The following is a 27,438-nucleotide window of genomic DNA, read 5'->3' as shown; positions in this document are numbered from 1 at the left end:
CCTGGCCAGGCCCCCCCGTCAGGCGGTCGCAGCGCAGGCCCGGCCGGTGGCTGGCCCGGTACCGGCCGCGCACCGGCCGCGCGCCGGCTCCGGTCCGGCCCGCCCTGCGCGAGTCCGCGGGAACAGCTGCATGCGCCAACGGGCCAGGGCGTCGCGGGGAATGCGTCATGCGCGCTATACGTCAGGTGGCCTTTTGCGGCGCTAGGTGCACGGAGAAAAATTTGCTGTCACGAGGCGTTCGCACATATATAGCAGACCCTTGTCCGGCCTTGTGCGTCTGCAAGAAAGACATCGACCGCCAGCCCGTCTGCGCCGCCCGCATCCATCATCGCGAGTCCGGCGTTTGCACGTACCCTACGTTCCTGCCAGCTATCGGTCTGCATTTCGCCCGCGACCGTTCGAACAGAGTCCAGACTCTATCGCCCTAGCTTAGCCGCGGCTTTAAACCCGCCTGAACGTTCGACCGCGCTCTCGCAGCTTCGCTCGCGTCGGCCCGAAGACATTTAAAGCGCACGTCCGGCACGTCCCGCTCAGCACACAACACAATGACGACCAAGCTTGCGTCCGAGGACATGGTCCCGCTGCCGTCCGACACGGGCTCGCTCGGCAACCGAATCAACTGGGCGACCCGCAAGCAGCACAGCCGCATCAACGCGCTGATCAACCTGAAGATGGTGTTTGCGCTGCGCAACGCGCGCACGTACCGCAAGGGCATCCAGGCGTTCTACCACGTCTTCAACACGTTTGAGCAGTGCTGGGACGAGGAGAAGGCCAAGGACACGCCGATGGCGGCCATCCTGCGCGAGGTGTGGCAGCCGGCCATGGCCCGCACGGTGCCGCTCGAGCGCGACCTGATGTTCTACTACGGCGACCGGTCCAAGTTCGAGAGCCCGGTGCTGCCGGCGCAGGTCGACTTTGTCGCGCACATCCGCAAGCGCGTCGCCGACAAGCCGCACCTGCTGCTGGCGTACGGCCACGTCATGTACCTGGCGCTCTTCGCCGGCGGGCGCATCCTGCGGTCCAAGCTGGCCATGTCGGCCGGCCTGTTTCCGCACGTCGAGGGCATGACCGCCGAGGAGGTCATGCTCCAGGGCACGAACCTGTTCCGGTTCGAGGTCGACGACGAGGAGGCCCTGCGGCTGTCGTTCAAGAAGACGTTCGAGCTGCAGACGCGCAACGCGCTGTCCGAGCAGCAGAAGCGCGAGATCATCGAGGAGTCGCTCGAGATCTTCCGGCGCAACACCGAGATGGTGTCCGAGATCGAGCGCGTGTGGCGCGCGCGGCTCGTGGCCAGCACGACCTACGTCGTGCTCTACCGGCTGTCGATCGCCGCGCTCGTCGGCCTCGTTGTCTACGCGGCGCTGCACGGCCGCCACCTGATGTGGTCGGCCGACGCCGACCAGGCCGACCAGGCCTAGGCTCTTGTACTCTATTAGGCGTTCTGGATCACGTGCTCTTTGCATGTCAATAAAAGGTTTAGTTTATTCTGCGCGCTCGGCGGCCGGGCGGCGTGGCGCGGCCCGTGGCGGCGTGGCGGCCGGTGGCGGCGTGGCGCGGCGGCGCGGCGGTGTGGGGAAAGGGGAGGCCGGCCCGGCCGCTCAGTCGTACGGGCCGCCGCCGATCTGGCTCGCGAACCCGGTCGACACGCTCACCGTGTCGTCGTCCATGCCCGAGTAGATGCTCTCGCCCATGCCCGAGTACACGGACGCGCTGTCGTCGTTGTTGTCGACGTACTGCTTGAGCCGGTCGCTGTGCGAGTACCCGACGACCTTGCCGCGCCCGGGCAGCCGCGAGTTGCCCGGCTGGCCGACGTCCTGCCACGAGTTGAGCCCGTAGCCCGACGCAAACAGGTTGGCGTAGCCGGGCGTGCCCATGCCGCTGCGCAGCGACGCCAGGTCGTCCGGAATGAACCCGATCACGTTGCCGCTGCTGAACGGCCGGCCCATCATGTCCGGGCGCTGGCCCACGGCCAGGTTGGCGCGCGCCGCACGCGCCGAGCCGCTCGCCAGGTAGCTCGCGTCCGGCGGCGGCCGCTGCGGCGGCAGCCCCCGGAACGGCACGCGCGGCTTGGCGAACTGGATCAGGCTCGCCTGCAGGTTGTTGAGCGGCCCCTCGACCAGGCAGCGGTTCTCCTTGTAGTGCATGAGCAGGTGGTGCCACATGGGGTGCTTGGACAGGACCTTGGGGTTGCCGAGCACGACCAGGCCGTACTTGGCGCGCGTGAGCGCCACGTTGAGCCGGCGCGGGTCGCTCAGAAAGCCGATGCCCTGGTGCTCGTTCGAGCGCACGCACGACAGGATCACGTAGTCCTTCTCGCGGCCCTGGAACGCGTCCACGGACGCGACCTCGACCTGCTTGTAGAGCTCCTTGCGCAGGGTGCCGTTGGTCTGCATGGACGAGACCACGTACGAGCGCTGGCCCTCGTACGGCGTGATGATGCCGATCTGGCTGGGCTCGATGCCGGCCTTGAAGAAGCGCGTGACGATCTTCTCGCAGTTGGACGCCTCGGCGCGGTTCAGGTACGACGTGCCCGAGGCCGAGATCTCCTCCTGGCCGAGGTTGGTCCAGAACATCATCGGCGTCTCGGGAACGGGCCACGGGAAGTCGACGTGCTTGCGCAGGCGCTCCTCGGTCGTGACGCCGTTCTGCAGGCTGCCGTCGTAGAACATGTTGCTGGGGAACTCGGACAGGCAGGGGTGCATGCGGTACTGGACGTTGAGCCGGATGGGCGCGAGGCCGAGCAGCACGAGCCGCTCGAAGAGCGACTGGTGGAGGCCGGCGCGCGCGGCCTGCTTGTTCATGATGACCGGGCCCAGCTGCTTGTGGTCGCCGACGAGCACGGCCTGCTTGCAGCCCATGACCAGCGGGATCATGCACTCGGGCTCGGCGGCCTGCGTGGACTCGTCGATGAGGACCGTGCGGAACTTGAGGTTGGACAGGCGGGGGTCGCCGGCGCCGACGCACGTGCAGCAGATCACGTCGGCGTTGGCCAGGATCTGGCGCTCGCAGCTCCGCGTCAGCTTCTTGAACTTCTTCTCGTCCTGGCTCGAGAGCTCGCCGAGCTCCTGCTTGAGCTGGATCAGCTTCTGGAGCTCGATGTTGGTGTCGTTCATCTTGACCTGCTCGTGCAGCGACAGGAACGAGACCGACGACTCGATGTCCTCGCGCGACTTGGCCGTGAGCCGGACGACCTTGAGGCCCGTCCGGTGGATCTTCTCGGTCAGCTGGTCGACGGCGACGTTGGACGGCGCGCAGACGAGGACCTGGCCCGAGTTCATGCGCGCGAGGTGGTAGACGATGCTGGCCGAGGTCACGGTCTTGCCGGTGCCGGGCGGGCCCTGGATCAGCGAGATGTGCTTCTGGAGCACGGACTTGACCGCGTGCGCCTGCGAGACGTTCAGGTCCGGCAGGTTCGGCGCGGCGAACCGGTCCGGCATCGCCGTCTTGAGGATCACGGGCGCGACCTCGTGGCCCAGCAGCTTGTGGTAGATGTAGCCCGACACCGACATCTCGTTGATGGCAAACGTCTTGAGCGCGAGCTGCATGCGGTCGAACGACGTCGCCTTCCACACGTAGTCGACCGAGAACGACGTCGTGCAGTCCGACGGCACGGTCTTGTCGTTGCGCCCGAGCTCGAGCGTGATCTCGTCCGACACGTTGTTGGCGATCTTGATCACGTAGCCCACGCCCTCCCACTTGGGCCGCATGTCGCCGACGTAGCGCAGGCGCATCTCGTCGCCCACCGCCAGCTTGACGTCGCCCATGTCCATCTTGGGCAGCATGAACGACGCCAGCGGCTTGTTGTTGAGCCCGATGTCCCACCGCACCGCGAGGTGGTCCTGGCTCTGCGACTCCTTGAGCTTCTTGTCGTAGTCGGCCTCGATCTTGATCAGCGGCCCGAAGCACCGCTGGTACTGGTACGCGTCGTCGTACTTGAGCAGCACCGGCACCGGCTCGTCCTCCTCGGCCGTCTTGCTCAGGTCCGTGATCGTCGCGCCCGCGTTGCTCTTCCACAGCTCCTCGAGCTTGGCGATCTGCGCCGGCGTCGGGTGCTGCGCCCGCAGCTCCTCGGCCTCGGACGGAATCGCGATCAGCCACGACAGGAACGACCGGTCCTCGATCAGCGGCTGCCAGTGGCTGGTGTCCCACGTCATGTCCTTGGACGACGGCGCGGACGCGCACGGCTGCCGGCACAGAATCACGACGATCGTGTCCGACTTGGCCGGAATGAACCCGAGCAGGAACACGTTTTTGCACCCGCAGTTGTAGCACTCGAGCGTGGTGGCCCCCAGGTCCGAGTCCGCGTGCAGGCAGACCTCCTTGTGCCGCGCGCGCACCAGGTGGTTGACGATGTGCGAGCTCGACGTGTTGCCGCGCGAGTTGCAGAACCACTTCTGGCACTGCGCGCACTGCACCACGCACGCGGGCGTGTAGATCCCGCAGTACGCGCACGCGTGCTCCGGCAGCGGCCGGTCCTCGTCGTCGTCGGCGCGCGACAGCGCGGCGGACGCGGGCGCGGACGCCAGGCTGATGCCGTCCGCGGTCGAGTCGTCGTCGTCCACGTCCGACGAGTTCACGGTCTCGGTCTCGTCGTCGAGCTGGCGGTGGCGGCCGAGGCGGCCGTACCGCTCGCCGCTGTCGGCGGGCAGCGCGGCGTCAAATTGCTGGCCCAGGTGGGCAAAGGCGTCCATGTTGGCCGAATCTGCGGGCTGCGTTGCTGCGACGCAGAAAAAAAGCGGTGATGTTCCGGGTAACTGCGCGCTGGCGTGTGACGCTGCGGCACAACCGTGCTGCGGCGTGGGGGCATGCCGCCGCACGCCGTGCGGCTGCGGCGCGGCGAGCCGCACGCCGTGCGGCGGCTCGGCTTCTGCCGAGCGGCGCTGGTCTCGGAGGCGCGGCCACGACAGCTGAGGCACGGGCGCCGGAGGCTGCCTGGCGCGTGCTGGCGACCTCGGAGCCTCCTGGCGGCAGTGCGCCCGACGGGGTCCGACGGGTCAGGCGACGGATCGCCGGAGGCGTGCCCGCCTGAGGTGACCGTGGCCATACCCCGGCACGCCGCACGCCGTGCGGCTCAGACTGTGCGGCAGGTGGGAGAGCGAGTGCCGCGCGCTGGTGCAGTTATGCCGTATGTGCGCGCCGCGCCGCCGCTCAAAACCGAAAAAAATTCTCTGGATCAACGCAACGCAAGATGGTACGTATAGATCGGCGGCCCGGCCGCCAGCGCCGCGCCGCAGCGGCCCGGGCGGCCGGCCAGACGTCGCCGGCGCCGGCGCGGACCACCCGGACCGCCGGCGCCGGCCGCGCCCTCTCCCTCCCCCCCACCAGCGCTGACCAGCCAGATCAGAAGACAGACACGAGAGCGGCGCGAGTACCTCTACCGCAAGTCGCTGGCCCTCAAGGAGTCCAACCTCGCCGTCAAGCGGCAGCAGCTGCGGGCGGCGCTGGCGTCCGGCAAGCCGATCCCCCAGGAGCTCGCCGGCGACGACGAGCTGCGGCGCGACTTCAAGTACGACGAGACCACGCAGGACGACATCGACGACGAGTACAGCGCGCTCAGCGGCGTGCAGGACCCGCGGGTGGTCGTGACCACGTCGCGCGACCCGTCGACGCGGCTGTCGCAGTTCACCAAGGAGATCCGGCTGCTGTTTCCCACGGCGGTGCGGCTCAACCGCGGCAACACGGTCCTGCCGGCGTTTGTCAAGGCCTGCAAGACGGCCGCGGTCACGGACCTGATCGTGCTGCACGAGCACCGCGGCGTGCCCACGTCGCTGACGGTGTCGCACTTCCCCCACGGCCCCACGGCCGCGTTCTCGCTCCACAACGTCGTGCTCCGGCACGACCTGCAGAACGCCGGATCGGTCTCGGAGGCGTACCCCCACCTGATCTTCGAGAACTTCACCACGGCGCTCGGCAAGCGCGTCGTGCAGATCCTCAAGCACATGTTCCCGCCCGGCGTCAAGAAGGACTCGTCCCGGGTGATCACGTTCGCCAACTCGGGCGACTTCATCTCGGTCCGCCACCACGTCTACGTCCGGACCAAGGACGGCGTCGAGCTGGCCGAGGTCGGCCCGCGGTTCGAGATGCGGCTGTACGAGCTGCGGCTGGGCACCATCGACAACAAGGACGCCGCGGTCGAGTGGCGGCACCGCGGGTTCATCCGCACGGCCAACAAAAAGGACTATCTGTAGCATGTACATAGCATCTAATCTACCGGGCCATGGAGAAGCGCACGAACAGCGACGAGAAGATGAACTGCTCGCCCTGGACGTCGTTGAGCGTGATGTGGCGGTAGCCCTCGTTCATGTAGGACGCGCGCGCGCAGTAGGTCGCCAGCAGCCCGTGGTCGACGTGGTGCACGTTGAACCGGATGAACACGAGCTCGAAGAGGTAGTCGTCGACGTCGACCTTCCAGGCCTCGTTCCAGATCGGGTTGAAGCCGTTGTTCTTGACCACGCGCGTGCGCTTGCGCAGCGCCTGGCCGGACGGCAGAAAGACCTCGACCTCGACGTACGAGTCGAACGCGGTCTCGGGCTTCATGTCCTTGGCGCGCGGCAGCTGCTGCGCCGAGATGACCTCGAACGAGAGCGTGCGCATGTTGACGCCGACCGGCGTCGTCGCGCGCGCGTACACGGACCGCAGCACGTCCGGCTTGAGCACGTAGCCGGAGCGGTCGGTGCCGGCAAACATGGCGTCGTTGATCTGCAGGCCGAGGTCGTACGTCTGCCAGTTGAGCGCCGCCAGCTGCACGCCGCGCTTCCAGCACACGACCGGGTCGTAGTTGGAGCTCGTGAACCGGAACCCGGACGGGTAGACGCGCATCAGGTACCGCTGGTTGTGCTTCTCGAGCTGGCCGAGCTTGGTGCTGTCCTTGCAGAACGAGTTGAACGTGCGCTCGCCGAGCGAGAAGCAGTGCGTCAGCGTCTTGGACTCGGGCAGCGAGAAGTTGCGGTACTTGATGCCGCGGACGTAGACGGCCAGCGCGGCCAGCTCCTCGGCGATCTTGCTGGCGCCGCGGCTGCGGCGGCCGCGCGGCGTGGCGCCGCCGCCGTCGGCGTCCTCGGACTGGCTCTCGGTCGACGTCGTGCTGGTCGTGCTGCTGAAGCTGCCCGACGCGTCGAGCTCGTTGGCGAGGTCCACGTCCGACGGCCGCTTGACTTTGACCAGGATCTTGTGCTTGAGCTCCTGCGGCGACGGCAGCGTCAGCTTGTTGGTCATGAGCTGCTCCGTCAGCAGCTTGTCGCCAAAGACCGCCGTCATGATCCGCGCCATCTGCACCTGCTGTTCGAGGCTGCAGTGGATCTCGAACGACAGAATGAGGGGGTACGGCGTCACGATGAACGCGTACTTGTGGATCGTCTTGATCGCGTCGCGGAACGACACCTCGGACGTGAACGTGCGGCCGTGCGACACGACCGGGCCCGTCGGGCCGTCCCAGCAGTCGATCTCGACGCAGCGGCAGCCGCGCTGCAGCACCCGGATGTACGCCTCCAGCGACGACTCGCCCACAAACTGCCGGCCGAGCAGGTACGTGTTGTGCGACGACGAGATGAAGTACTCGTTCAGCGGCTGGTCCAGGTTGCCCTCGCGCTGGCTGATCAGCTGGTTGTACGTAGACATGAGGTAGTCCGACAGCGAGTCCGCCGTGAAGTGCCCGTTCTCATCGAGGAACTTGCGGTAGATGCGCTCGATCTCGCTCCGGGGCGTGGGCTGCCGCTGTGTCTCGCACACGAACCGGTCGAACGCGTCCAGCGAGAGCGCGGCCCGCGACGGGCCCTGCGGCGCGCGGCACGCCGCCTTGAAGATGCTGACGATCTCGTCGCGGTGCTTGAGCCGCTTGACAAAGTTGCGGAACTGGTCGAAGCTCAGCAGCCCGTTGCGGTCCTCGTCGGCCTCGTTGAAGATCCGCCGGAGGAACTCCTTCGAGCAGTTGACGTGCAGCCGCCGCGCCAGCTTCTCGACGCCCTCAAAGTTCAGCCGGCTGCCCTCGTCCGCGTCCGCGGCCGCGTACGCCGGCCAGTGCACCTTGACGAACCGGTCGCCGGGGATCGACAGCGAGCTCATCACGTCCGACCGGTACTTGAGCAGCCGCTGCAGCGTGGTCACAAACAGCCGGAACGACTCCTTCGAGAGCGCGATCAGATGCAGGCCCTTGAGCTTGCCGCTGTCGTTCGTGTAGATGATCGTCGTCCACAGCGGCTCGTGCTCGCTCGAGATCTTGAACTCCTCGCGGTAGTTGCGGGCGTCCTCGTTCGTCCGGATCTCCTTGATATTGTCCACCACCACCCGGCTCGCCGCCTTGTTCTTGGCCTCCCACGACACCGTGCCGGCCTCGGCGTCGAGCACGAAGTTGTACTGCACCCGCTTCTTGCGCGTCACGCGCACAAACGGCACGCCCTTGACCAGGATCTCGGGCACCACCGGCGCCATGTAGTCCGTCGGCGACCCGCCGTCCAGCGACGACGACGACCGTCTCCGCGTGATCGGGCCGCCGCTCGGCGTCTTGCTCTTGCGCGCGATCTTGTCCACCGCGCCGCGCGAGATCCGCCGCATCAGCTGCGTCGACGAACGCAGCGACGTCGTCGGCGACGTCGCCACCGAGAGCGATGGCGACGACGACAGCGCCGAGTCGAAGTCGTCCTCGCGCTCCTCGTCCGTCAGCGGCGTGCTGCCGCGCACGCGCCCGCGTGCGGCCGTCAGGGCCGCCGTCGGCGAGGTCGACGACAGCGCCGACGCCGTCGGCGACGCTGCCAGCGCCTGAGGCCGGATCCGCGTCGCCACTGGCGCCGTCGCCGCGTCTGCGGCCGGATCCGGCGCCGGCATTGTCCCTGCTGGTGCGTCCGCGACTGCCGGCGCGGCCGTGGTCGTCCCCGCCGGCCGCGCAACGGCCTCGATCGCCGCCGTCAGCTCAGCCGTCGCCAGCGCGTCCAGCGGCGACTCGAGAGAATCAACGGCGTCTGTGCCGGCCGCGCGGCCGCCCTCAGCGGCCTCTGTCCGTGCCGCAGCCGGCGGCCGCTCGTCTGCCGGCTTTGGCGTCAGCGTGCTGTCTCCGCGGCCAATTGAAAGCATTTTCTCTCTGTTTCTGCCTCTTTCTGCCTCTCTCTGCTGTCTCCGCGACTCGCTGCCGCAGTTCCTTCCGGGCGTCTCACGCCTCGTCGTCCTCGAGCGTTAGACAGAAGCAGGCCGGCAGCTGTCGGGGTTGCGTGCGCACAGCATGGCCAGAAGATGGCTCGGCGACGGGTTAAAAACGGATCAAGTTTGACGATGTGCCTTGGAAGGCTACGTAATGACCAACCCGCACCACGCCTTGTCTGGCGGTCACGGCCATGCCGGACTCTAACCGTAGCCAGCCTAAATCCGGCCCGTTGCCAGGCTAAAGCGGGGCAGATCTAGGACGTCTAGGGCGTGCAGACGGGCTGGCGGCACCAGGCGCCTGCAGGGCTAGCTGCGACAGCGGCGGGCGCTGTCGCGTTCCGCCACAGTCTGTCGCGCTCGCCGCGCTAGCGCCACAGCGCGCCGGCCTGCCACGGCCGCGCACGGCGGGGCGCGGACTTGGCGGCTGTTGAGCGGGCGGTGCCCGGTCTGGGGCGGCGTGGGCCGTGCCGAGATATTCGCGCGGCTGCGCAGCGACGCTGCAGGTTGTGATCCGCTGTGACCTACCACGCAGCCGGCGCCGACGCGCCGCCGTGCGCCGCGCCTGTGCCGGAAGGCCGACTCTGGCCGCCGTCGGGAAGGCGTGCTGCGCGCAGTAGTCGCGCGGCACCACCGGCCGGCCGGGCCATGCTGGCCAGAGGCGCCGGCGCTCGCTGGTCTGGCGCCCTCGCCTTGCGGAACACAGCCGAGGGCGCCAGGCGCACCGGCGCTTGTTCTGGAACGCACTACGGTGGCTTGTGACCCACGCGCGGGCGCGGGCCGCGGACCGCGCGCCAGACCGGGCTAGCCGGCGCGGGCGGTGCTTGCCGACGCGAGCGGCCGCGCTTGGCGCAGACACGGCCGCGCGCGGCTGGCGGCCGGTCCCAGCGCCGGTCCCGGCGCCGCTGTAGCGAGCGGTGAGCGTGGGGAAATGAAATTCAAAGTGGACACGCGGGCGGATGCCTGGACACAGCCACAGACGTATGTGGGCGAACGGCTGCGTCGCGCCAGCCAGACCGAACAGGCTGCCGGCATGTCCGCGGCGGCGGCGGGCAGTGGCACTGCCGCGCACGTGCGCGGCCGGGGAGCCGACGCGTTAGCCGGACCGAGCGTCGCGCCCGTGACCCGCATGACGGGGCCGCGCGCGATCGGCGGACCCAGACCACAGAGGGTGACTCGGTCCGCGCGCATTGGCCACGGTGGCGGTGTTCGGCGGTGCTGCGGCGCAGCAGCGGTGCATTGTCTATGGTACAGGTCTATTTGCGCCCGAGCTTGAGCCACGCTGGCGTCTTGGTCGTCTTGGCCTTGTCCGCGCGCGGCCGGCTGACGGCCGGCGCCGGCGACGCCGACGGCTGGCCCGGCTCGGCTGCGCCCGCCGTCGCCCGCGCCGCCGGCTGCAGCTTGCTGATGTCCACGGCCGTCTCGAGCGCGGCCGCCCGCAGCGTCTGCGCGGGCACCGCTCGCGGGTCGCTGATCTTGGACGTCTGCCATGCAAAGTGCACTACCGTGCGCGGGCCGAAGCCAAGGCCTACCAGCGTCTGTGCGCGGTCGGCCAGAACGGTCCGCGGCGGCGTCAGAAACAGGTAGTGCGGAAGTTGGGCGGCCAGGTACCCGGCCACAAACTCGTACAGGTCTCCCACGGTCTCGGTTGGCCTGAACTTGCCAGACAGCTGCGTCTGGTCCGGAAACCTGAACCGCACCTCGCACCGGAAGATCTGTGCGATCTTGGCGGCTTCCTGCTTCTCGCGCAGCTCGCGCGTCAGCATTGGGCCGCCGTCCGTAAGCTTGCGCGCTTTGCTTGTCAGCAGAGACTGGTAGAATTTGGCCTGGCCGGTCGACATCTCGTAGTCTTCGTCGTTGTACTCCTTGAGCAGGGCCTCGAAGGCCTCGGGAGACGAGTTGGCGAGGAACACGACCGGGTCGCGGTTGACGGGGCCGTCGTCGACAGGCGCTGGTGGCGCGGGCGGTGCCGGCGCCGCCGGCGCGGCCGTGGGGGTTGGCCTGGCTGTGGCCGTGGGCGCCGTCGACGGCTGCGCGGCCGCGGTCGCGGCCGCGGACGCCGTTGTGGGCGCGGCAGCGGGCGCGGCCGAGCTCGTCGCCGCGTACGCATCGGCGGTGGTCGTAGCCGCCGCCGCAACCGCCGGAACGGCCGCTGCCGGCGTCGGCCCCGGCATCGGCGCGGCCGGCGCGACCGTCGTCGTCGGCGTCGGCGTCGGCACTGGTGCTGGTGTGATCGCAGGCGTCGTAATCGGCACCGGCGCCGGCGGCACCGCCGTCTGCACCGGCGGCGCCGTAGGCTGGGCCGCAGGCTGGGCCACCGGCTGAGCCGCCGGTGCAGCCGGCACCGCAGCCGGCGCCGGTACTGCCGGAGCAGTCGGCGTCGGCGCAGCACCGCCAAACAGCTGTGCGTTCCGCTCCATGTAGACCTCCATTGGAATCTCTGTCCGCTTGAACGTCAACCGAAACAGGGCCGTGCCGCTGTTCAGGCCCAGCGCCGACAGCGTCTTGAGTAGCTCTTCCGGCGTCGACAGCTTCCGTCAGCGCCGTCGCACACGTACGTACCTCGCGGTTCAGAATCTGCACCGACGGCTGCACGTACACCAGCCGGCCAGACGAGTCGCCCGCCCGGACCGGCGTCGCGCGCTCGGTCAGATTGATCTTGTTGGCGGCCTCCAGCGTGCGCAGCACAGTCCACACCGACGTCGACGCCGGAAACTTGTCGATCACGCGGCGGGCGTTGTCGTGCTCGTCCGCGTACTGGATGGCCACCGACACGGTCGTCGCCACTGCGCGGCCGGTGCGGCCCGGCCGCGGCACGAGATCCAGCTTGGCGCCCGACACCAGGTTCGCCAGTCGGAAGGGCAGCGACAGGTCGACCAGGATCTTCCCATGGCTGCGGGGTCAGCGGGGTTCCGGGACCAGCGCGGACACGCGCATCGAAGCCGATCGAACATACCGTAGCGCGTGATCGTCCGCGCCCAGCGCCAGCTTGTCGCACGCCTGTGACAGGACCTCCTGCAGGAGCGTCCCCGGCGAGACCTTGATGGGCACTCGGCGGGCGTTGTAGAGCACGACGACGTTGGACGACATGGGGTGGGGGATGGGTGAGGTTGGGTGGAAACTTGATTACTACATACAGGGCGCCGCGCGCGGCGCCAGACACGGTGCAGCGCACCGCGCCTACAGAGTTTGGTCGCCCTCTTGGATGACGGCCATGTCGAGGACCTCGATGTTGGCGCGGCCCTTGGACTCGTTGCGCAGCAGCTCGGCCAGCTGCTTGTACCGGCCGGGCTCGATGAAGGCCACACTCTCCCAAGCCGTGGCCGACCAGTCGTCCGACTGAACCGAGTCCAGCAGCGCGCCGACGGCCTCCTTGTACTTCTTGGCATCCTTGGGCGACGGGTCCGTGATACGCACGCGCATGCGCGCGCGCGCGATGGGCACGATCTGCCGCGCGATGAGCTGCTTCATGGCGTCCAGCGCCTGGATTTTGGCGTTCTTGCTCGACGCAAAGTTGAACCCGATCTCGTTCAGCGCCTTCTCGATGATCGTCGTCGGGTACGGCCGCTTGGTGCTCGGGTTCACGCACTTGGACGCCACCATCTGAACGACCTCGGCGTGCAGCTGCTGCAGCTGCGCCTGCCGCTCCTTTTCGCCGACCTGGAGCTCGCCCTTGCGCAGGATCTCGAGGATGATCTTCTCGGTCTCGGTCGTGCCGAACGACGCCTTGAGATCCTCTGCAGGCGCGACCTGGCCCTTGGACACGTTAAGGAACACCGACGGGATCTGGAGCACCTCGTCGAGATCCGTCTCGACGCCAGCGCGCCAGTCCTGGACCTTGTTTTGGTAGCATGCCAGCTCGTACCGGCGCTTGCCTGCAATCTGGGTCAGCTTGTCTGCGAGTATCAAGGTCGGCGCGGACAGACGCGCGCAGGAGACGCACGAACGCATGCAGGGGAAATAGCATGGCGGCGGAGCAGGCTGAGGGGGGTCTGGAGGCTCTGGCGGCCAGCTGGGGCCATCTAGAGCGCACGACGAGGGCCCGCCGCCTGTAGACAATTTGCGCCTGGCGCGGCGTCCGCGGAGGGGTGCGGCTCGGCGTGGCGGTGCGGCGCTCGGGCGACGGGCCGGCTCAAGGGAGACCCCCCACGGCGTCGCCCCAACAGACAACACCGCCGCACACACCGACGGCTGGTTTACCACATCAGGTGTGCGCGCCGCGGCACGCACGCGTGGAGCCATGGCTGCGGAGCCGTTTAGGCGCGCGCCGCACCCTTGGGACGGCGTCGGACACAATTGGTCGGCGGCCGCTTGTCTGCCCCAAACGGCACTGCACGGATGTCTGCACGACTCCGGACGGCTGCCAGGCTCTGTCGTGGTGCTCGTGTAACCTGTACCGCACACGCTTCCGACGGGTACCACCAAGCCGACCGTGGTGGGTCAGGACAGCCGTCGGCAGCAGAGCGGTCGAGTATGTCTGCCAGCGACAGGCGCCGTTGGCTGGCTCACAGACGCCAACGACAGTTTTTGCCGGGCAAGGATGTGCCGGTCACACAGTGACCGGCCAGCGGTGCCAACGGCCCGCGTAGTGACCCCTCGACCGGCAGGCCAGGTCGGGTCACCAACCAGTCACGGCCCCTCCCTTGGCCGTTGTAAGCGCGCGGTCGGGGTACGCCGGCAGGCAGGCACGCCGCCACAGGCAGCACGCGCCAGTCCTGCACCGTCGCGAGCCGCACCGCTGCCGGAGCCCGTAGCCGCCGCATAACGGCCCATCGCCTGCTCCACAGTTCTCTACCTCGTGCCCACCCCGGCAGCGAGCCCTGTCGGTCGTACGTCGTCCAGCCTCTGTCCGCCGTCCATCCCAGCGCCAGATCAACTCACCTTTGCGCATGCGCACAAGCGACACGTTCGTCAGCTTGATCGAAGTCTGCGGCTGCTTAATCGGCATCGTTTATTCTTGATCAACGGGAGCACTCTTTGATCCGGACACGCACAATCGCTGCCTGCCGTGGTCTCTTTCTTTAGACCGGGTCGACGTCGCGAGCCGTCGTCTTCTGGGTCCTGGTCGTCGGCGTGCGGTGGTCGGCGTCGTGTCGGTTGTTCGAAGGCGTTCTCCAGAAAAAAGATGCGGACCAGGTGCTAGTCCCAGCCAGGCATTCTTTCCATTTGCAGCCTAGCCACCCTGCCGTATCGCCCTGCACACACAAATTTTCGCACAAACCGCCATACACAGCCAGAAGTTGGGCGGTCAGCGGCTCACAGGATCGCGTAAAATTTGGAAGCAGCACCGACTCCATCGTCCTACCAAACCAGCGCAAGATCGATCCGGCAGCCATCAGCAGGCCGGAGACACGGGCAAGGCGGAGTGACGCAAGCGCAGGCCGAGCACAGCACTCGCTCTTGCGGGTCAGGCGCGGCAAGCACGCAGCAAGCGGCGCGACAGCGGCCGGCATCCACTTCTCGACAGCAGGCGCGCACGACGGCCGCGCACGGCAGGCGCCGCGACAAGCAGAGAGCACAGGACAGCGCCAGCAGCAGCGCGGATAGAATGCAATAGGCGGCGGGCAGAGGACGAGAATTTTGGACTTCACGCCGATAAGCGACATGCTTCCAGTCAAGCAGGAGCAGCACGGAAGCCCACAACAGGGCCCGGCCGGGCTGGGCACGGCTGCGCACCACCGCGCGCAGCAGCAGCAGCTGCAGTCGCAGTTCTCGGGCCTGGCCAAGGGAGCGGGAGAGGACGCGGCGAGCGCGCAATTGCGGCAGCAGCAGATGATGGCGATGCAGCAGGGCTACAAGCGGGAGCCGTACGGCGCGGACTCGCTGGAGCTCGACCGCCGGCGGGTGACGCTGGTGCTCGAGATCAACAGGGATCTGTTCCGCGAGTCGCTGCAGATCCAGAACGGCGCCGAGGGCAACCCGGACCGCGCGCGCGCCAACCCGGTCTTCCTGGGCTGCATGAAGCGGCTGCAGTGCAACCTGGCATATCTGGCGGGCGTTGCCGACCGCGGCAAGCTTGTGCAGGCGCCGCAGTACCCTCAGATCCTGGTCGCGCCGCCCGAGATCGCGCACCTGGCCGAGCCGTACCGGCGGCTGCAGGAGCTGTTCCGGGAATTTCTGGCGTCGGCTATGCAGGCTGCGCAGATGCAGAAGCAGAAGTCGGGCAGCGCCGGGCTCGAGCGCACGCCGTCGCTGCCGGCGGCGCAGCCCCCCAAGCCGGCGCAGGTCAAGCCGGTGGGCATGACCGACCAGCAGCAGCAGCAGTTCCAGCAACAGCAGCAGCAGCAGCGGCTGTACCAGCAGCAGCTGCAGCAGCAGCTCAACCACCTCCAGCAGCAGCAGCAGCAGCAGCAGATGGTGCAGCAGATGGCGACGCGGCAGCCGTCGCCGAGCTCGATCCTGATGGGCGGGCACACGCCCGGGTCGGCACCGGGGTCGGCGTCGCCGCACGGCCCGACCGCGGCGTACGCCGGCGTGCCCGCGCAGTTCCGCGGCGGCGTCGACGGCATGGCCGCGTTCGGCCAGGTCCCCGGCGGGCAGCCCGGCATGGCGCCCGGCGGCGTGCCCGTCTCGGCGGCCGACTACATGCAGACCCTCGGCGGCCTCGCCGGCGCCCAGGGCATGAGCCCGCAGCAGCAGCAGGCGCGCGGCCAGGTGCCCGGCGCCAGTCCCGGCGGCGACAACCGTCCCGACGCGGACCTCGGCTTCAACGTCTCGGCCATCAACCCCACGGCGGTCATCAACAACATGAACCTGGGCCTCGGCAACATGAACGGCATGAACAACTTCGCCGGCGGCGTCAACATGAACGACCTCAACATGAACATCCTCCAGACCATGAACAACGGCGGCCCGCAGCTGCAGCCGGGCCAGACCCTCGACCGCGACCAGCAGCAGCAGATCTGGCAGATGATCCAGCAGAAGAAGCAGTTCTCGCCAGACCAGGCCGACGCCGCCCGCAACGGCATGAACCAGGGCATGGGCATGTTCTAGCGTCGCACGCACCCCTTTCTTGATGTCTTTTCACGTTCCGAGTGTACATTAGCAGTTTGTGTGATTATGATTCCTGTGTTTTGTTCATTCTCTGTTTCCGAGTTTATGATCATAATCGTCCGTTGTTTTGCTTTGTATAAAATCCTCCCGCACTGTCTATCTTGGGGTCTGAATGTATTATTAGGTAGACAATAAACCGCCTGCGCTAGAGCGCCGCACGGCGTGCGGCTGGTCGTGTGCGGCTCGTGCGGCTCGCCGCGCGCCGTCGCGCTACGCCGCGTCGTAAACAACCGTGCCCTAACCCGGCTTCACGATCCGCGCCCAGCTGCCGCAGAACGCGCACAGATCGGCAAACGCACGCCGTGCGACAGTCATCATGAGCGGCACGCCCGACTACTACGCCGTGCTCGGGCTAGGCACGCGGGGCTGCACCAGCGAGGAGATCCGCAAGGCCTACCGCAAGCTAGGTACGTACGCGCGCGGCCGCGCTCACGCCAGCACTGCTCTACCACCCCGACAAGAACGGCAGTCTGCCCGAGTACAATGAGAAGTTCAAGGCCATCGTGGAGGCGCACAGCGTGCTGATCGATCCCGTCAAGCGCAAGGAGTACGACCACCAGCACGTCGTCCGCGCGGCGTATTCCGCGTTCTCGGCGACGCCGACGCCGACGACACCGCGGTCCGCGCGCCGGGCCGGGCCGGGCGCGTACGCGTGGACGTCGACGCCGAGCGCGGCCCGGTCCCAGTTCTTCACGCCCCAGAGCCAGACGTACCGGACGAGCACGGGCCCGGCGACGACCGGCAAGCCGTCGCGGACGAGCACGCGCTACCACGACACGGCCTACGAGTACGTCTCGCGGACCAAGGCCGGCGCCAAGGCCGCCGCGGCCGGCCAGAAGAGCCCGCGCCGGAGCCCCAAGGCCACCCGCCCGCCGTTCAAGGACACCCGCAAGGCCCGCGTGTACTCGTACAGCGGCGGCGAGCGCACCGACATCCGCGGCGACGAGCCGCGATCTGACGACGCCAGCTTCGACTACGACCAGCCGCCGGCGCCGGACGCGTCCGAGCGGTCCGAGTCGCGCCAGAGCGCGCCGGAACGGAGCCGCACCCAGGCGTCGGACCGCAGTGCCGATTCCGCCGGATCAGGCGAGCGTATGTCGCCGTCCACGGCCGGGCCGCCGCCTGCCGCACCCGCGGCGGCCGCCGGCCCGGCGGCCGAGGGCCCTGTTGACGCCGAGGCCGATTTAGACCTGTCCGGGTACGTTTTGGGCGGAGCGGCGCTGACGGCAGACTGAACTTCGACGACCGCGCCGGCTCGCCACCCCCGGCGGGCCGCCCCCAGGACCCGCCGTCCTCGCCGCTGGCCCGGCCATCGGCACGCGCCCGACCCGGTAAGTCCGCGGGACCGGCCACCGGTACTGAGCCGGCAGGGGGCGTGCCCCGCAAGCTTTTCGAGACCGGCGACGACGTGTTCGGGCGGCCGGCGGCCGAGACTTCGCCGAGCCCGACCAAGGCGCCGTTTGCATTCGACAGCCCGAACGTGCACAAGTCGTTCTCGCCCGGCGACTGGGAGAACGTCTTCAGCGGCCGAAATCCGTTTGCGCCGGCGGCGGCGCCATCGACGCCGGCCGCGCGCCCGCCCGCCAAAAAGCCGCCGGCGGCGGCCGCAGCCGCCGCCAACGTGGCCTTCAAGGCGCAGGCCGCGCCCGGCCGCAAGCAGTCCGTGCCCGGCCGGCCCGCAGGCGAGGACGAGAAAGAAAACGAGGAATCCCAGAGCGCATGGCGGCCAGAAAGCCGGGCCGAGGCCGGGCTGCCCAACGTCGGCCTCGGCCGCGGCATGACGCCGCGTCGCGAGCGCGTGCGCATCAAGGTCTCGCAGACCCGAAAGGTACCGCCGGTCAAGCCCGCCGAGACTGAACCAGAGCCGGACGACAAGCGCGGGCTGGACAGCTTTGAGACGTTCAAGGCCGTGCCGCCGTTCCGCACCGACGCGTTCTCGATGGAGGCCATGCGCAACGCCGAGCCGCTGCGGCCGGAGCCGCCGCGGGCCGAGCCGCCGCGGCCGCGGTCCGGCGTCACGCTCGAGGAGGTAAACGACGACGACGTGCTGATGGAGTCGCCGCAGACGCACGAACCGTACTCGCCGTCGCCAAGCCGCAGCCCCAGCCCCACGCCGGCGCGCGACTTCCGCAACCAGCCGCCGCAGGTGCCGCCGTCGCGCGTCTTTGGCTACGGCCTGGGCGGGTTCGCCCAGGCGTTCGGCGCGGCGGCCGGCCCGGCCGGCCCGGCCACGGTGGCGCCGGCGCCCACCGCACCGGCAATCGACTTCCACGACTCGCCCTCGGTCTTCGCCATCGTCGCGCCCACCCCGCCGATGCTGCCCTCGGACCGGCTCAACCCCAAGAAGAAGGAGCTGGACGACTACTGGCGGCGGCTGCAGCGGTACCAGCTCGAGTGGAACGAGTACTCGTACAAAATGGCCACGTACATGGTCGAGCGGCAGCAGGCCGACGCGCTCAACACGGCGGCCATCTTCCAGAGCAGCACGAACCTGGACCGGTACATCTCGGCGCTGCAGCAGGACGAGAAGGTGCGGGTGCGGTGGAACGAAGCATTGCAGAGCCACAAGGGCGTGATCATGTCCTTCCTGGCCCTGCGCCGTCTTACCGAGGGCTGGTAGGCGGCATGTACAAAAGCACTGTATGCATTTTAGCCTTGCGGCGATCTATCTACTCGGCGTTGATCTCGGCGAGAGTCTCGCGCAGCTTGGCGACCAGGACGTCGTTCTCGTCGGCGGTGCCGACAGTGATGCGGAGCGCGCCCAGACAGCCGTACTCCTTGCCGCGGAAGCGGACGACGACGCCCTTGGTCTCGGCCAGGCGCGTGTAGAGGGCCTCGGCGACGGTGTTGGACGGCTGGCCGGCGCGGTCGAGGATCTGGTAGAGCAGGAAGTTGGCGTCGTGGCCGCCGATGTCCTTGCCGATGCCGGGGATCGTGGGCAGCTCGGCGATCAGGCGGTCGCGCTGGGCCACGATCAGGTCGCGGTGCTTGCGCATGGTCGCCAGGCCGGCGCCGGTCACGGCCTGCTTGGCCAGCTCGGCCGTCATGGACGAGATGTTGTAGGGGGCCTTGACGGCGTTGAAGATGGTTGCGACCGCCGGCGCCGCGTACGTGACGCCCAGGCGGATGCCGGCCATGCCAAACGCCTTGGACAGCGTCTGCATGACGATCAGGTTGTCGTACACGTTGACGTACTGCGCCATGGACGAGCCGGCCGGCGAGAAGTCGATGTAGGCCTCGTCCACGGCCACAATGCCGTTCCACGTCGGGTGCGCCAGCACGCGCTTGACGTCCTCGGGGTCGATCGTGGCCGCCGTCGGGTTGCCGGGCGAGCAGATGTAGACGAGCGAGATCGACGGGTCGGCCGTGAGTGCGTCCAGGATGGCGTCCACGCGCAGCGGGAAGCCGGGCCGGGCCGTGTCCAGCGGCACGGCGACGACCTCGACGTCGTTGACGTCGGCCGCGACCGCGTACATGCCGTACGTGGGCGGGCACGTCAGCAGCTTGTTGAAGCCGGGCTTGGCGAAGCACCGCAGCGCCGTGTCGACGCACTCGTCCGAGCCGACGCCGACGTAGAGGTTGGCCGGCGTCAGCGGCGGCAGCGCGGCGGTCTCGTTGCGCAGCGCGCAGATCTCCTGCTTGAGCTCGATCTGGTGGGGGTCGGGGTACCGGTTGAGCCCGCCGAGGAGCTCGGGCGTGAGCCCGTCGACGCCGGCGCCGAGCGAGGGACCGTACGCGTTCTCGTTGGCGTCGAGGAGGACGCCGGTTTTGTAGTCACTGCGGTCAGCGGGCGCGGCAATGGACTCACTCTCTGGCGCAGCGGTACGGCTTGAGACGGAGGATGTTGGGCCGACACGCCGACGCGAGGTCGAACGCGGGCGAGGTCAGGTTGGGGGGGCTCATGGCGGTAGGGACGGTGTGCAGACGCTGGAGTTTTTAGCAGCGGGCATGAGCAATTCAGGCGATGCGAGCCGCACGGGAGTCACGTGACCGCGCCGCACGCCGCGCCGCGCGCTCGCCAGCCGCACCGTGCGCGGCGCGGCTGTGGCGGCGGCGGCCTGTGGCGGCGGCCGGCCTGTGGCTACGGCTCCGGCGAGAGGGCCGCGTGAGCCGCACGGCGTGGCGAGCGTGCGCCGCACGGCGTGCGGCTCAGGGGCTTCGCGACGCCGTGCCCGGCGGCCAGCCCCGGCCCGGCCGCAGCCGCCGGCCGGGCGTCTGCGCCGCAGACACACCACGGCCGGCCGGCTCGTCGTCCGTCCGCGCTGGCTCCTCCCGTACACGCTGTGGGTCATGCGGCTTATCGTGCGGCTCGAGCTTACCCGGCTCGCGCGTCAGAACAACACGGAAGCATTTCGCGGCGACCGTGACTAGGCACAAAATTTTAAGCGCAGTGGTCTCCTTCTTGACTACAGGCGCACGGAACCATCAACGACAGATATCCTGATTGACAGCCATCAAGATGCAGGCTCCTGTTATTGTTATGAGTAAGTAGCCTTGGGCTGGGTCCCACGGCCTCCAGAGCGCGCGATCGGCGGTGGCAAAGGCGAACGAGCGACGAGAAAACGACGGCAACGGCGGCGCGTCGACCGGCTTCAGTTGCTGCGGTAGCGACCGGCGCCGGCCGCGAGACCGTCCACAGCCTGGCCGGCGCCGGCCGGGCGGTCCGTGGCCCCGGGCCGGCGATCCAGCCGCGCTCGCGTTGTCGCGCGTCCTTGCAGCCTCGGCCACCCAGATTCGCGCCCGCACGACCAATGCTGACTCTGCAGACGCCGGTGGCGACCGCCAGACGGGCCGCAAGGCGCAGGTGTCCAACATCACGGCGGCCAAGGCGTAAGTAGTCCAGGGGCCAATTGAGCGGCCATTGCTGGCCAGAGCTGACAAACAGTGTCGCAGACATCATCCGGACGTGTCTGGGTCCGAAGGCTATGCTCAAGATGCTGCTGGACCCCATGGGCGGCATCGTGCTGACCAACGACGGCCACGCGATCCTCCGTGAGATCGAGGTGTCGCACCCCGCCGCCAAGAGCATGATCGAGCTCAGCCGGACACAGGACGAGGAGGTCGGCGACGGCACGACCACGGTGATCATCCTCGCCGGCGAGATCCTGGCGCACTCGTTCCCCCACATCGAGCGCAACATCCACCCCGTGGTGATCATCCAGGCGTTCAAGCAGGCGCTGGCGGACGCGCTCGAGATCATTGACTCGATCTCGCTGCCGGTGGACGTCAACGACGACAAGCAGATGATGCAGCTGGTGTCGGCGTCGATCGGCACCAAGTTCGTGGCGCGGTGGAGCACGCTGATGTGCGAGCTCGCGCTCAAGGCGGTGCGGACGGTGGCGACCGAGGTCGGCGGCAAGCGCGAGGTCGACATCAAGCGGTACGCCCGGGTGGAGAAGATCCCGGGCGGCGAGATCGAGGACTCGCGCGTGCTGGACGGCGTGATGCTCAACAAGGACGTGACGCACCCCAAGATGCGGCGGCGGATAGAGAACCCGCGGGTGATCCTGCTGGACTGCCCGCTCGAGTACAAGAAGGGCGAGTCGCAGACCAACATCGAGATCACCAAGGAGGAGGACTGGGCGCGCATCCTCGAGATCGAGGAGGAGCAGATCAAGGCGCTGTGCGACACGATCCTGTCGTTCAAGCCGGACCTGGTCATCACCGAGAAGGGCGTGTCGGACCTGGCGCAGCACTACCTGCTCAAGGGCGACGTGACGGCGCTGAGACGGGTGCGCAAGTCGGACAACAACCGGATCGCGCGCGTGACGGGCGCGACGATCGTCAACCGCGTGGACGACCTGCGCGAGAGCGACGTGGGCACGCAGTGCGGCCTGTTCCACATCGACATGATCGGCGACGAGTACTTCACGTTCCTCGAGGAGTGCCGGGACCCGACGGCGTGCACGGTGCTCCTGCGCGGCCCGTCCAAGGACATCCTGAACGAGATCGAGCGCAACCTGCAGGACGCCATGTCGGTCGCCCGCAACGTCTTCTTCGAGCCGCGGCTGGCCCCCGGCGGCGGCGCCACCGAGATGGCCGTCGCCGTGCAGCTGGCCGAGCGCGCCAAGAAGGTCGAGGGCGTCGCGCAGTGGCCGTACCGCTCGGTCGCGGACGCCATGGAGGTCATCCCGCGCACGCTCGTGCAGAACTGCGGCGCCAACCCGATCAAGATCCTCACCGAGCTGCGCGCGAAGCACGCCGAGGGCCTGCACACCTTCGGCGTCAACGGCGACACCGGCAAGGTCGTCGACATGAAGGACTACGGCGTCTGGGAGCCCGAGGCCATCAAGCTGCAGTCGATCAAGACCGCGATCGAGAGCGCGTGCCTGCTGCTGCGCGTCGACGACATCGTCTCGGGCGTGCGCAAGCAGGAGCAGAAGCAGGAGGGCCTGCAGGGCCCGCCCCCCGGCGTGCCCGCCGAGTAGGTAGCAAAATAGGAATACATAGTGTACATCACTCCTCGGCCATCACCGACGCGTCCGGCGAGAGGTGCTGGCCGACCAGCGCCAGCAGCTCCTCTTTCTGCGGCTCGGTCAGCCGCTCGTCGCACTCCTCGATCAGGCTGTGCAGCGTGACCATCGACGACGGCGCCAGGTTGATGATCTGCAGCAGCTCGGCCTTTTCGAGCTCGTACGGCTTGGCGGCGGCGACGAACGCCTGGATCTGCTCGGGCGTCTGCCGGCTCGCCGGCGACGCCTCGAGGTAGCTCTTGAGCTCGAGCATGATCGTCTCCAGGTTCTCGCTCTTGAGCGCGCCGCCCTTTTTCTTGGTCGGCCGGCTCTTGAACGCCGAGATGTGCTCGAGCACCTCGTAGTTGGACAGCAGGCTGTCGCGGACGGTTTCGACCTGCGGTTAGCGCGATTCGGCGGGGGCTGCGCCGCACCCCGTGCGGCTTGCATGACTGTCGCACGAACAACGCGCGCGTCGTCCGAGCGCCGCCGCCGGCAGCCAATCAGCGCGGCCGGCGCCGGCCGCGTCTAGGGACTGCGGCCAGCCGCCGTCGTCCGCGGCCGTGCGCGCGCGAACGGGGCAAACGCGGTCGCCGCCTGACCGCCGCCCGCCGCCCGCCGTGCACGGCCACAGACGCCACGCGCGCCGCACCCGCTGCCATGTTTGACTGACGGCGACACCCGCTTGATCCAGTGCACACCACACCGTTCCTGTCGTCCCGCGGCCCCCCATGTTCGCTCCTGCGGCCGGCTGCGGGACCGACGTGCAGAAGCCGAGAGCAGGGCGGCTGCCCGCTGACGCAGCTAAGACCGCGCTTGCGACAGAACCGGCGTGCGCCACACATCCGCCACGGGCCCAGATCGGCACCAGCACGCGCTGCAGCCGCGCTGACGCGCGCGCGCAGCCGGCGCGCAGCGGGTGGGGCCACGCGAGGCGACCGCCGGAGGGATCAGGCGGCCGCGGACAGGACCGGGAGGCGGCCGCGCGGCGGCAGACAGGCGGTCAGGCGGCCGCGGCCGCAGCTGCTCGCCGCGCATGCGCGTCAGGCCCACGGCAGCACCACCTGCCAGTGCAGCCCGCTGCAAGGAGACGCCACGCTTCCAGATCGTGGCGGCCTCCCGGGATCAGCGCAGGCCGCACAGGGTGGCGGCCGCGCGTGGCTGCATTGCCGCCGGCGCACGGCGCTGCGGGGCTGCGCTGGCGGCGGCGCCGCACGGCGTGCGGCTGATCTCGCCGGATCGGCCGCGCCGGCGGGCGGCACCGCGCGCCGCGCCGCGGGCGGCCCCGGCAGCGGGCGGCGGGCGGCGCAGCCGGCGAGCCGTGCCGCTGCCCAGGCCGCCACCGCGTCGCTCCGCCGCCGACGGCGGCAGTCTCCGTGCAGCCCGGACCGGCGGCACAGCCCGACCTGCCGCGGCCCGGCGCACCCACGCCGCCAGCCGCCAGCGCCATCGGCCGCGGGGTCCGGCAGCAGCTCGTCGTCGCGCCCCGCACTCACCTTCATCTGTGCACAGCGTCCTCGTCGGCCAGGGTCGTTCCACGGAGGTGCGCAAAATCCTGCAACCTGCCGCGGTGCAGGAAATTTACCAGCAAATCTGCCGGAAACCTAAAAATTCAGATGTTTTCGACCCTTTTGGCCAAAAGCTCAACGCCTTTTGTTACGATCACGATGTGGTTGAGGGCGCTTAGCATTAGACGCCAAAAAAAAAAAAAAGCGGCAACGGACGCCGAGCAACGACGATCAGTGTGCCAGTTTTCGCAGCACGAGTGGCGCGCAGCGGACAGAAATTGGGCAGAGACCACGGCGAGGACGGTAGGCGGCAGATGGCGCGGGCGCGGGCAGCGAGATCGGTCGGAGCCGGGGCTGACGGGCAGACCACAGTGGCCGGACAGGCGACTCAGATGACGCTGACAGAGGCGGCGGCAACGGCCGAGGAGCAGTCGCTCAAGCGGCGCGCTGGCTCGCCGCGCGGCGGGAGCAGCAAGCGCACGCTGCGCTCGGAGCCGCGGACGGAGGAGGAGGCGGCGCGCAGCGCGCGGCGCACGCGGCGCAGCTTCCGCGCGAACGGCCGGGCGGACGGGGCCGAGTCGGGCACGGACGAGGGCTCGGAGGCGGGCTCGAGCGACGGCGAGGCGCCGCGGCTGGCGGTGGACATGGTCGCGACGCGGTCGGGCCGCGACTCAATTGAGTGGGAGGAGACCATCAAGCGCGTGGTGAACTCGGTGGTGTCGATTCAGTTCACGCAGCCGATGGCGTTCGAGTTCGACCTGCCGTACTACGCGGCCGCGACGGGCTTTGTCGTCGACGCCGAGCGGGGCCTGATAATGACCAACCGGCACGTCGTGGGCGCGGGGCCGTTCACGGGCTACGCCATCTTCAACAACCACGAGGAGTGCGAGCTGCGGCCGGTGTACCGCGACCCGGTCCACGACTTTGGCATTGTGCAGTTCGACCCGAAGGCGATCAAGTACATGCCCGTGGTCGCGCTCGAGCTGCGGCCGGACCTGGCGAGTACGTATGGCGCGCGGGCGCGCTGACGGGGCAGAGGTCGGCGCCGAAATCAAGGTGGTCGGCAACGACGCCGGCGAGAAGCTGTCGATCCTGACCGGGCTCATCAGCCGGATCGACCGCAACGTGCCCGACTACGGGCTGATGACGTACAACGACTCCAACACCGAGTACATCCAGGCGGTAAGTGCGCGCGCGGCCGCGCTGACCGCAGTCCGCGAGCACCACCGGCGGCTCGTCCGGCTCGCCCGTGATCAACATCGACGGCTACGCGATCGCGCTGCAGGCCGGCGGCCGCACCGACGCGTCCACGGGCTACTTTCTGCCGCTCTACCGCGGCCTGCGCGCGCTGCGGTGCATCCAGAACGGCCAGCCCATCACGCGCGGCACCATCCAGGTCCAGTGGCTGCTCAAGCCGTACGACGAGTGCCGCCGGTTCGATCTCTCGCCCGAGAGCGAGAAGATGATGCGGACCAAGTTCCCGCAGTCGATCGGCATGCTCGTGGCCGAGTCGGTGCTGCCCGAGGGCCCGGCCGACGGCAAGATCAAGGAGGGCGACTGCCTGCTGTCGGTCGAGGACGAGTTCATCGGCACGTTTGTGCGGCTCGACGAGATCCTCGACAACAAGGTCGGCGAGACCGTGCGGCTGGCGCTGCAGCGCTCGGGCGAGACGCTGCACGTCGACATCGCGGTCGACGACTTCCACAAGCTCCTGCCCGACCGGTTCGTCCTCGTCTCGGGCTCGGCGTTCTCGGACATGAGCTACCAGGCCGCGTCGCAGTACTCGGTGCCCGTCCGGGGCGTGTGCCTGCCCACGCCCGGCGGCGCGTTCGGCATTGACCAGGAACGCATGGTCATCATCGAGAGCCTCGACCACAAGCCGACGGCGGACCTGGACTCGTTTGTCGAGGTCGTCAAGACGCTGCACGACCGGCAGTGGGTCGTCATGACGTACCGGCTGCTGCGCGACATGAACATGCTGCAGATGACGCTGCTGTACTTTGACCGGCACTGGATGTCCGAGTTCTCGATGGTGACGCGCAACGGTAAGTGGCGCCGCGGCCGCGCTGACCGCAGATGACACCGGCCTGTGGGACTTCAAGCAGCTCGGCGAGGCGCTGCCGCCGCTGCCGCCGACGCGGCAGACGGCCGAGTTCACGGAGCTGCACAACCCGAGCATCGCGGACGCCGGCAAGCTCGTGCGGTCGTTTGTCAAGGTGACGTGCTTCTCGCCGATCCGCTTCGACGGCTTTCCGTTCTCGCGGTCGTGCGACTCCGGCCTGGTCGTCGACGCCGAGCAGGGCCTGGTGCTGGTCTCGCGGCGGCTGGTACCGTACGACATGTGCGACGTGATCGTGACCGTGGCCGAGTCGATCAACGTCGAGGCCAAGGTCGTGTTCCTGCACCCGCTGCACAACTGGGCGCTGGTGCAGTACGACCCCGCGCTGGTGGACGCGCCGATCGAGACGGCGGTGCTGAGCATGGACATGCCGGTCAAGGGCAGCGACACGATGTTCCTGGGCTTCAACCACAACATGCGCACGATCTCGGTCAAGACGTCGATCACGGACGTGTCCACGGTGTCGATCCCGAACAACCCCGGCTGCCCGCGGTACCACACCGTCAGCCTGGACGCGGTCACGGTCGACTCGACCGTGGCCAGCCAGTGCAACTTCGGCGTGCTCGCCAAGCCCGACGGCACGGTCGAGGGCGTGTGGCTCAACTTCCTCGGCGAGTACGACACGCGGCAGCGCTACGACGTCGAGTACACGATGGGCATGCCGTCGGCGCAGATCGCGCCGATAGTGGCGCAGATCCGCGCCGGCCGCGTGCCGTCGATGCGCATCCTCGACGTGGTCACGGTCTCGACGCAGATCGTCTACGCGCGCTCGCTCGGCGTGTCCGAGGAGCGCATCCGCCGGGTCGAGGAGACCAACAAGGACATCCACCAGCTGTTCCGCGTCAAGAAGCTGACGTGCCAGCTCGACGGGCGCAAGCACGACCTGCAGGACGGCGACATTGTGCTGAGCATCAAGGACAAGCCCGTCACGGTCGTGTCGGCGATCAACACCACGTTCGAGGAGGAGGAGCTCGACATGGTCGTCGTGCGCGGCCGCCAGGAGCTGCGGCTGCAGGTCAAGACCCTCCCCACGCACGACATCGAGACCACGCGCGTGCTGCTGTGGTGGGGGGGGGGCCGGCCGGCCCCCCCCCCCCCCCGGCCGCGGCCCCCGGGCGCCCCCCCCCCGCGGAGCCCCGAACGGCGCCACCACACGGGGGCGGCCGCGGCCCCCGGG

General features: G+C 68.7%; 12 protein-coding genes across 12 annotated transcripts in view; 6 read left to right on the top strand and 6 right to left on the bottom strand.

Moving 5' to 3' along the window:
* Positions 1-126: 126 nt before the first annotated feature.
* Positions 127-1,484, top strand: V1510DRAFT_412013 (uncharacterized protein). Its single transcript, XM_066933000.1, has one exon. The coding sequence runs from the start codon at positions 546-548 to the stop codon at positions 1,416-1,418; it is 873 nt and encodes a 290-aa protein (XP_066790700.1). The 5' UTR covers positions 127-545; the 3' UTR covers positions 1,419-1,484.
* On the bottom strand, positions 1,480-4,702 carry V1510DRAFT_412011 (P-loop containing nucleoside triphosphate hydrolase protein). Its single transcript, XM_066932999.1, has one exon. The coding sequence runs from the start codon at positions 4,689-4,691 to the stop codon at positions 1,599-1,601; it is 3,093 nt and encodes a 1,030-aa protein (XP_066790699.1). The 5' UTR covers positions 4,692-4,702; the 3' UTR covers positions 1,480-1,598.
* A 426-nt stretch (positions 4,703-5,128) lies between these two features.
* Positions 5,129-6,247, top strand: V1510DRAFT_412010 (anticodon-binding protein). The gene is made up of 2 exons (XM_066932998.1): positions 5,129-5,191; positions 5,340-6,247. Exons 1-2 carry the CDS (start codon positions 5,189-5,191, stop codon positions 6,186-6,188), a joined length of 852 nt encoding a protein of 283 aa, XP_066790698.1. The 5' UTR covers positions 5,129-5,188; the 3' UTR covers positions 6,189-6,247.
* Positions 6,167-9,529, bottom strand: V1510DRAFT_412009 (PLC-like phosphodiesterase). The gene has a single exon (XM_066932997.1). The coding sequence runs from the start codon at positions 9,064-9,066 to the stop codon at positions 6,208-6,210; it is 2,859 nt and encodes a 952-aa protein (XP_066790697.1). The 5' UTR covers positions 9,067-9,529; the 3' UTR covers positions 6,167-6,207.
* An 856-nt stretch (positions 9,530-10,385) lies between these two features.
* V1510DRAFT_390292 (GLUT4 regulating protein TUG-domain-containing protein) lies at positions 10,386-12,227 on the bottom strand (the record flags this gene model as incomplete). The annotated part of the gene is made up of 3 exons (XM_066931748.1): positions 12,086-12,227; positions 11,692-12,022; positions 10,386-11,660 (listed from the first exon to the last, which is right to left on the bottom strand). Exons 1-3 carry the CDS (start codon positions 12,217-12,219, stop codon positions 10,386-10,388), a joined length of 1,740 nt encoding a protein of 579 aa, XP_066790696.1. The 5' UTR covers positions 12,220-12,227.
* A 12-nt stretch (positions 12,228-12,239) lies between these two features.
* On the bottom strand, positions 12,240-14,221 carry V1510DRAFT_412003 (SBDS protein C-terminal domain-containing protein). Its single transcript, XM_066932996.1, has 2 exons — positions 14,011-14,221; positions 12,240-13,004 (listed from the first exon to the last, which is right to left on the bottom strand). Exons 1-2 carry the CDS (start codon positions 14,075-14,077, stop codon positions 12,310-12,312), a joined length of 762 nt encoding a protein of 253 aa, XP_066790695.1. The 5' UTR covers positions 14,078-14,221; the 3' UTR covers positions 12,240-12,309.
* Positions 14,222-14,910: 689 nt separating this feature from the next.
* Positions 14,911-15,309, top strand: V1510DRAFT_361103 (uncharacterized protein; the record flags this gene model as incomplete). The annotated part of the gene is made up of 1 exon (XM_066931048.1): positions 14,911-15,309. A coding segment is annotated over one exon (399 nt), but the record flags the coding sequence as incomplete, so codon positions are not given.
* A 2,549-nt stretch (positions 15,310-17,858) lies between these two features.
* On the top strand, positions 17,859-18,949 carry V1510DRAFT_411999 (uncharacterized protein). The gene is made up of 2 exons (XM_066932995.1): positions 17,859-18,010; positions 18,047-18,949. The coding sequence occupies exons 1-2, from the start codon at positions 17,960-17,962 to the stop codon at positions 18,800-18,802; spliced, it is 807 nt and encodes a 268-aa protein (XP_066790693.1). The 5' UTR covers positions 17,859-17,959; the 3' UTR covers positions 18,803-18,949.
* V1510DRAFT_411998 (pyridoxal phosphate-dependent transferase) lies at positions 18,813-20,105 on the bottom strand. Its single transcript, XM_066932994.1, has 2 exons — positions 19,991-20,105; positions 18,813-19,959 (listed from the first exon to the last, which is right to left on the bottom strand). The coding sequence occupies exons 1-2, from the start codon at positions 20,083-20,085 to the stop codon at positions 18,852-18,854; spliced, it is 1,203 nt and encodes a 400-aa protein (XP_066790692.1). The 5' UTR covers positions 20,086-20,105; the 3' UTR covers positions 18,813-18,851.
* A 453-nt stretch (positions 20,106-20,558) lies between these two features.
* V1510DRAFT_411997 (chaperonin Cpn60/TCP-1 family) lies at positions 20,559-22,641 on the top strand. The gene is made up of 3 exons (XM_066932993.1): positions 20,559-20,666; positions 20,949-21,012; positions 21,068-22,641. The coding sequence occupies exons 1-3, from the start codon at positions 20,642-20,644 to the stop codon at positions 22,608-22,610; spliced, it is 1,632 nt and encodes a 543-aa protein (XP_066790691.1). The 5' UTR covers positions 20,559-20,641; the 3' UTR covers positions 22,611-22,641.
* On the bottom strand, positions 22,558-24,308 carry V1510DRAFT_411993 (RNA polymerase). Its single transcript, XM_066932992.1, has 2 exons — positions 24,131-24,308; positions 22,558-23,031 (listed from the first exon to the last, which is right to left on the bottom strand). Exons 1-2 carry the CDS (start codon positions 24,134-24,136, stop codon positions 22,639-22,641), a joined length of 399 nt encoding a protein of 132 aa, XP_066790690.1. The 5' UTR covers positions 24,137-24,308; the 3' UTR covers positions 22,558-22,638.
* A 478-nt stretch (positions 24,309-24,786) lies between these two features.
* V1510DRAFT_425067 (trypsin-like cysteine/serine peptidase domain-containing protein) overlaps positions 24,787-27,438 on the top strand; it is a gene marked incomplete at both ends in the record, with an annotated part of 3,196 nt that continues 544 nt past the window's right edge. The window contains 4 exons of the mRNA XM_066935121.1: positions 24,787-25,144; positions 25,179-25,324; positions 25,356-26,187; positions 26,219-27,315. Coding sequence (XP_066790689.1) covers positions 24,787-25,144; positions 25,179-25,324; positions 25,356-26,187; positions 26,219-27,315 — 2,433 coding nt within the window. The remainder of the gene's footprint in view (positions 25,145-25,178; positions 25,325-25,355; positions 26,188-26,218; positions 27,316-27,438) is intronic.

This window comes from Dipodascopsis tothii (assembly GCF_038497935.1).
Source record: "Dipodascopsis tothii strain CBS 759.85 unplaced genomic scaffold V1510scaffold_5, whole genome shotgun sequence".
In the NCBI taxonomy this organism is placed as follows: Eukaryota; Fungi; Ascomycota; class Lipomycetes; order Lipomycetales; family Lipomycetaceae; genus Neoaidaea; species Neoaidaea tothii.
Note: the sequence above shows the minus strand (reverse complement) of the source record. Positions and strands in the feature narration are given on the sequence as shown.

Bases quoted from the DNA above. Each gene is read 5' to 3' on its own strand.
- V1510DRAFT_412013 (XM_066933000.1), top strand. From the start codon at position 546: ATGACGACCAAGCTTGCGTCCGAGGACATGGTCCCGCTGCCGTCCGAC.
- V1510DRAFT_412011 (XM_066932999.1), bottom strand. From the start codon at position 4,691: ATGGACGCCTTTGCCCACCTGGGCCAGCAATTTGACGCCGCGCTGCCC.
- V1510DRAFT_412009 (XM_066932997.1), bottom strand. From the start codon at position 9,066: ATGCTTTCAATTGGCCGCGGAGACAGCACGCTGACGCCAAAGCCGGCA.
- V1510DRAFT_412003 (XM_066932996.1), bottom strand. From the start codon at position 14,077: ATGCCGATTAAGCAGCCGCAGACTTCGATCAAGCTGACGAACGTGTCG. The intron at 13,005-14,010 runs GTGAGTTGATCT...CCCAGATTGCAG, and splicing joins GCTTGTGCGCATGCGCAAAG to GCAAGCGCCGGTACGAGCTG.
- V1510DRAFT_411999 (XM_066932995.1), top strand. From the start codon at position 17,960: ATGACGCCGCGTCGCGAGCGCGTGCGCATCAAGGTCTCGCAGACCCGA. The intron at 18,011-18,046 runs GTACCGCCGGTC...ACTGAACCAGAG, and splicing joins AGGTCTCGCAGACCCGAAAG to CCGGACGACAAGCGCGGGCT.
- V1510DRAFT_411998 (XM_066932994.1), bottom strand. From the start codon at position 20,085: ATGAGCCCCCCCAACCTGACCTCGCCCGCGTTCGACCTCGCGTCGGCG. The intron at 19,960-19,990 runs GTGAGTCCATTG...CGCTGACCGCAG, and splicing joins CCGTACCGCTGCGCCAGAGA to TGACTACAAAACCGGCGTCC.
- V1510DRAFT_411997 (XM_066932993.1), top strand. From the start codon at position 20,642: ATGCAGGCTCCTGTTATTGTTATGA. The intron at 20,667-20,948 runs GTAAGTAGCCTT...CTGACTCTGCAG, and splicing joins GGCTCCTGTTATTGTTATGA to ACGCCGGTGGCGACCGCCAG. The intron at 21,013-21,067 runs GTAAGTAGTCCA...GCTGACAAACAG, and splicing joins AACATCACGGCGGCCAAGGC to TGTCGCAGACATCATCCGGA.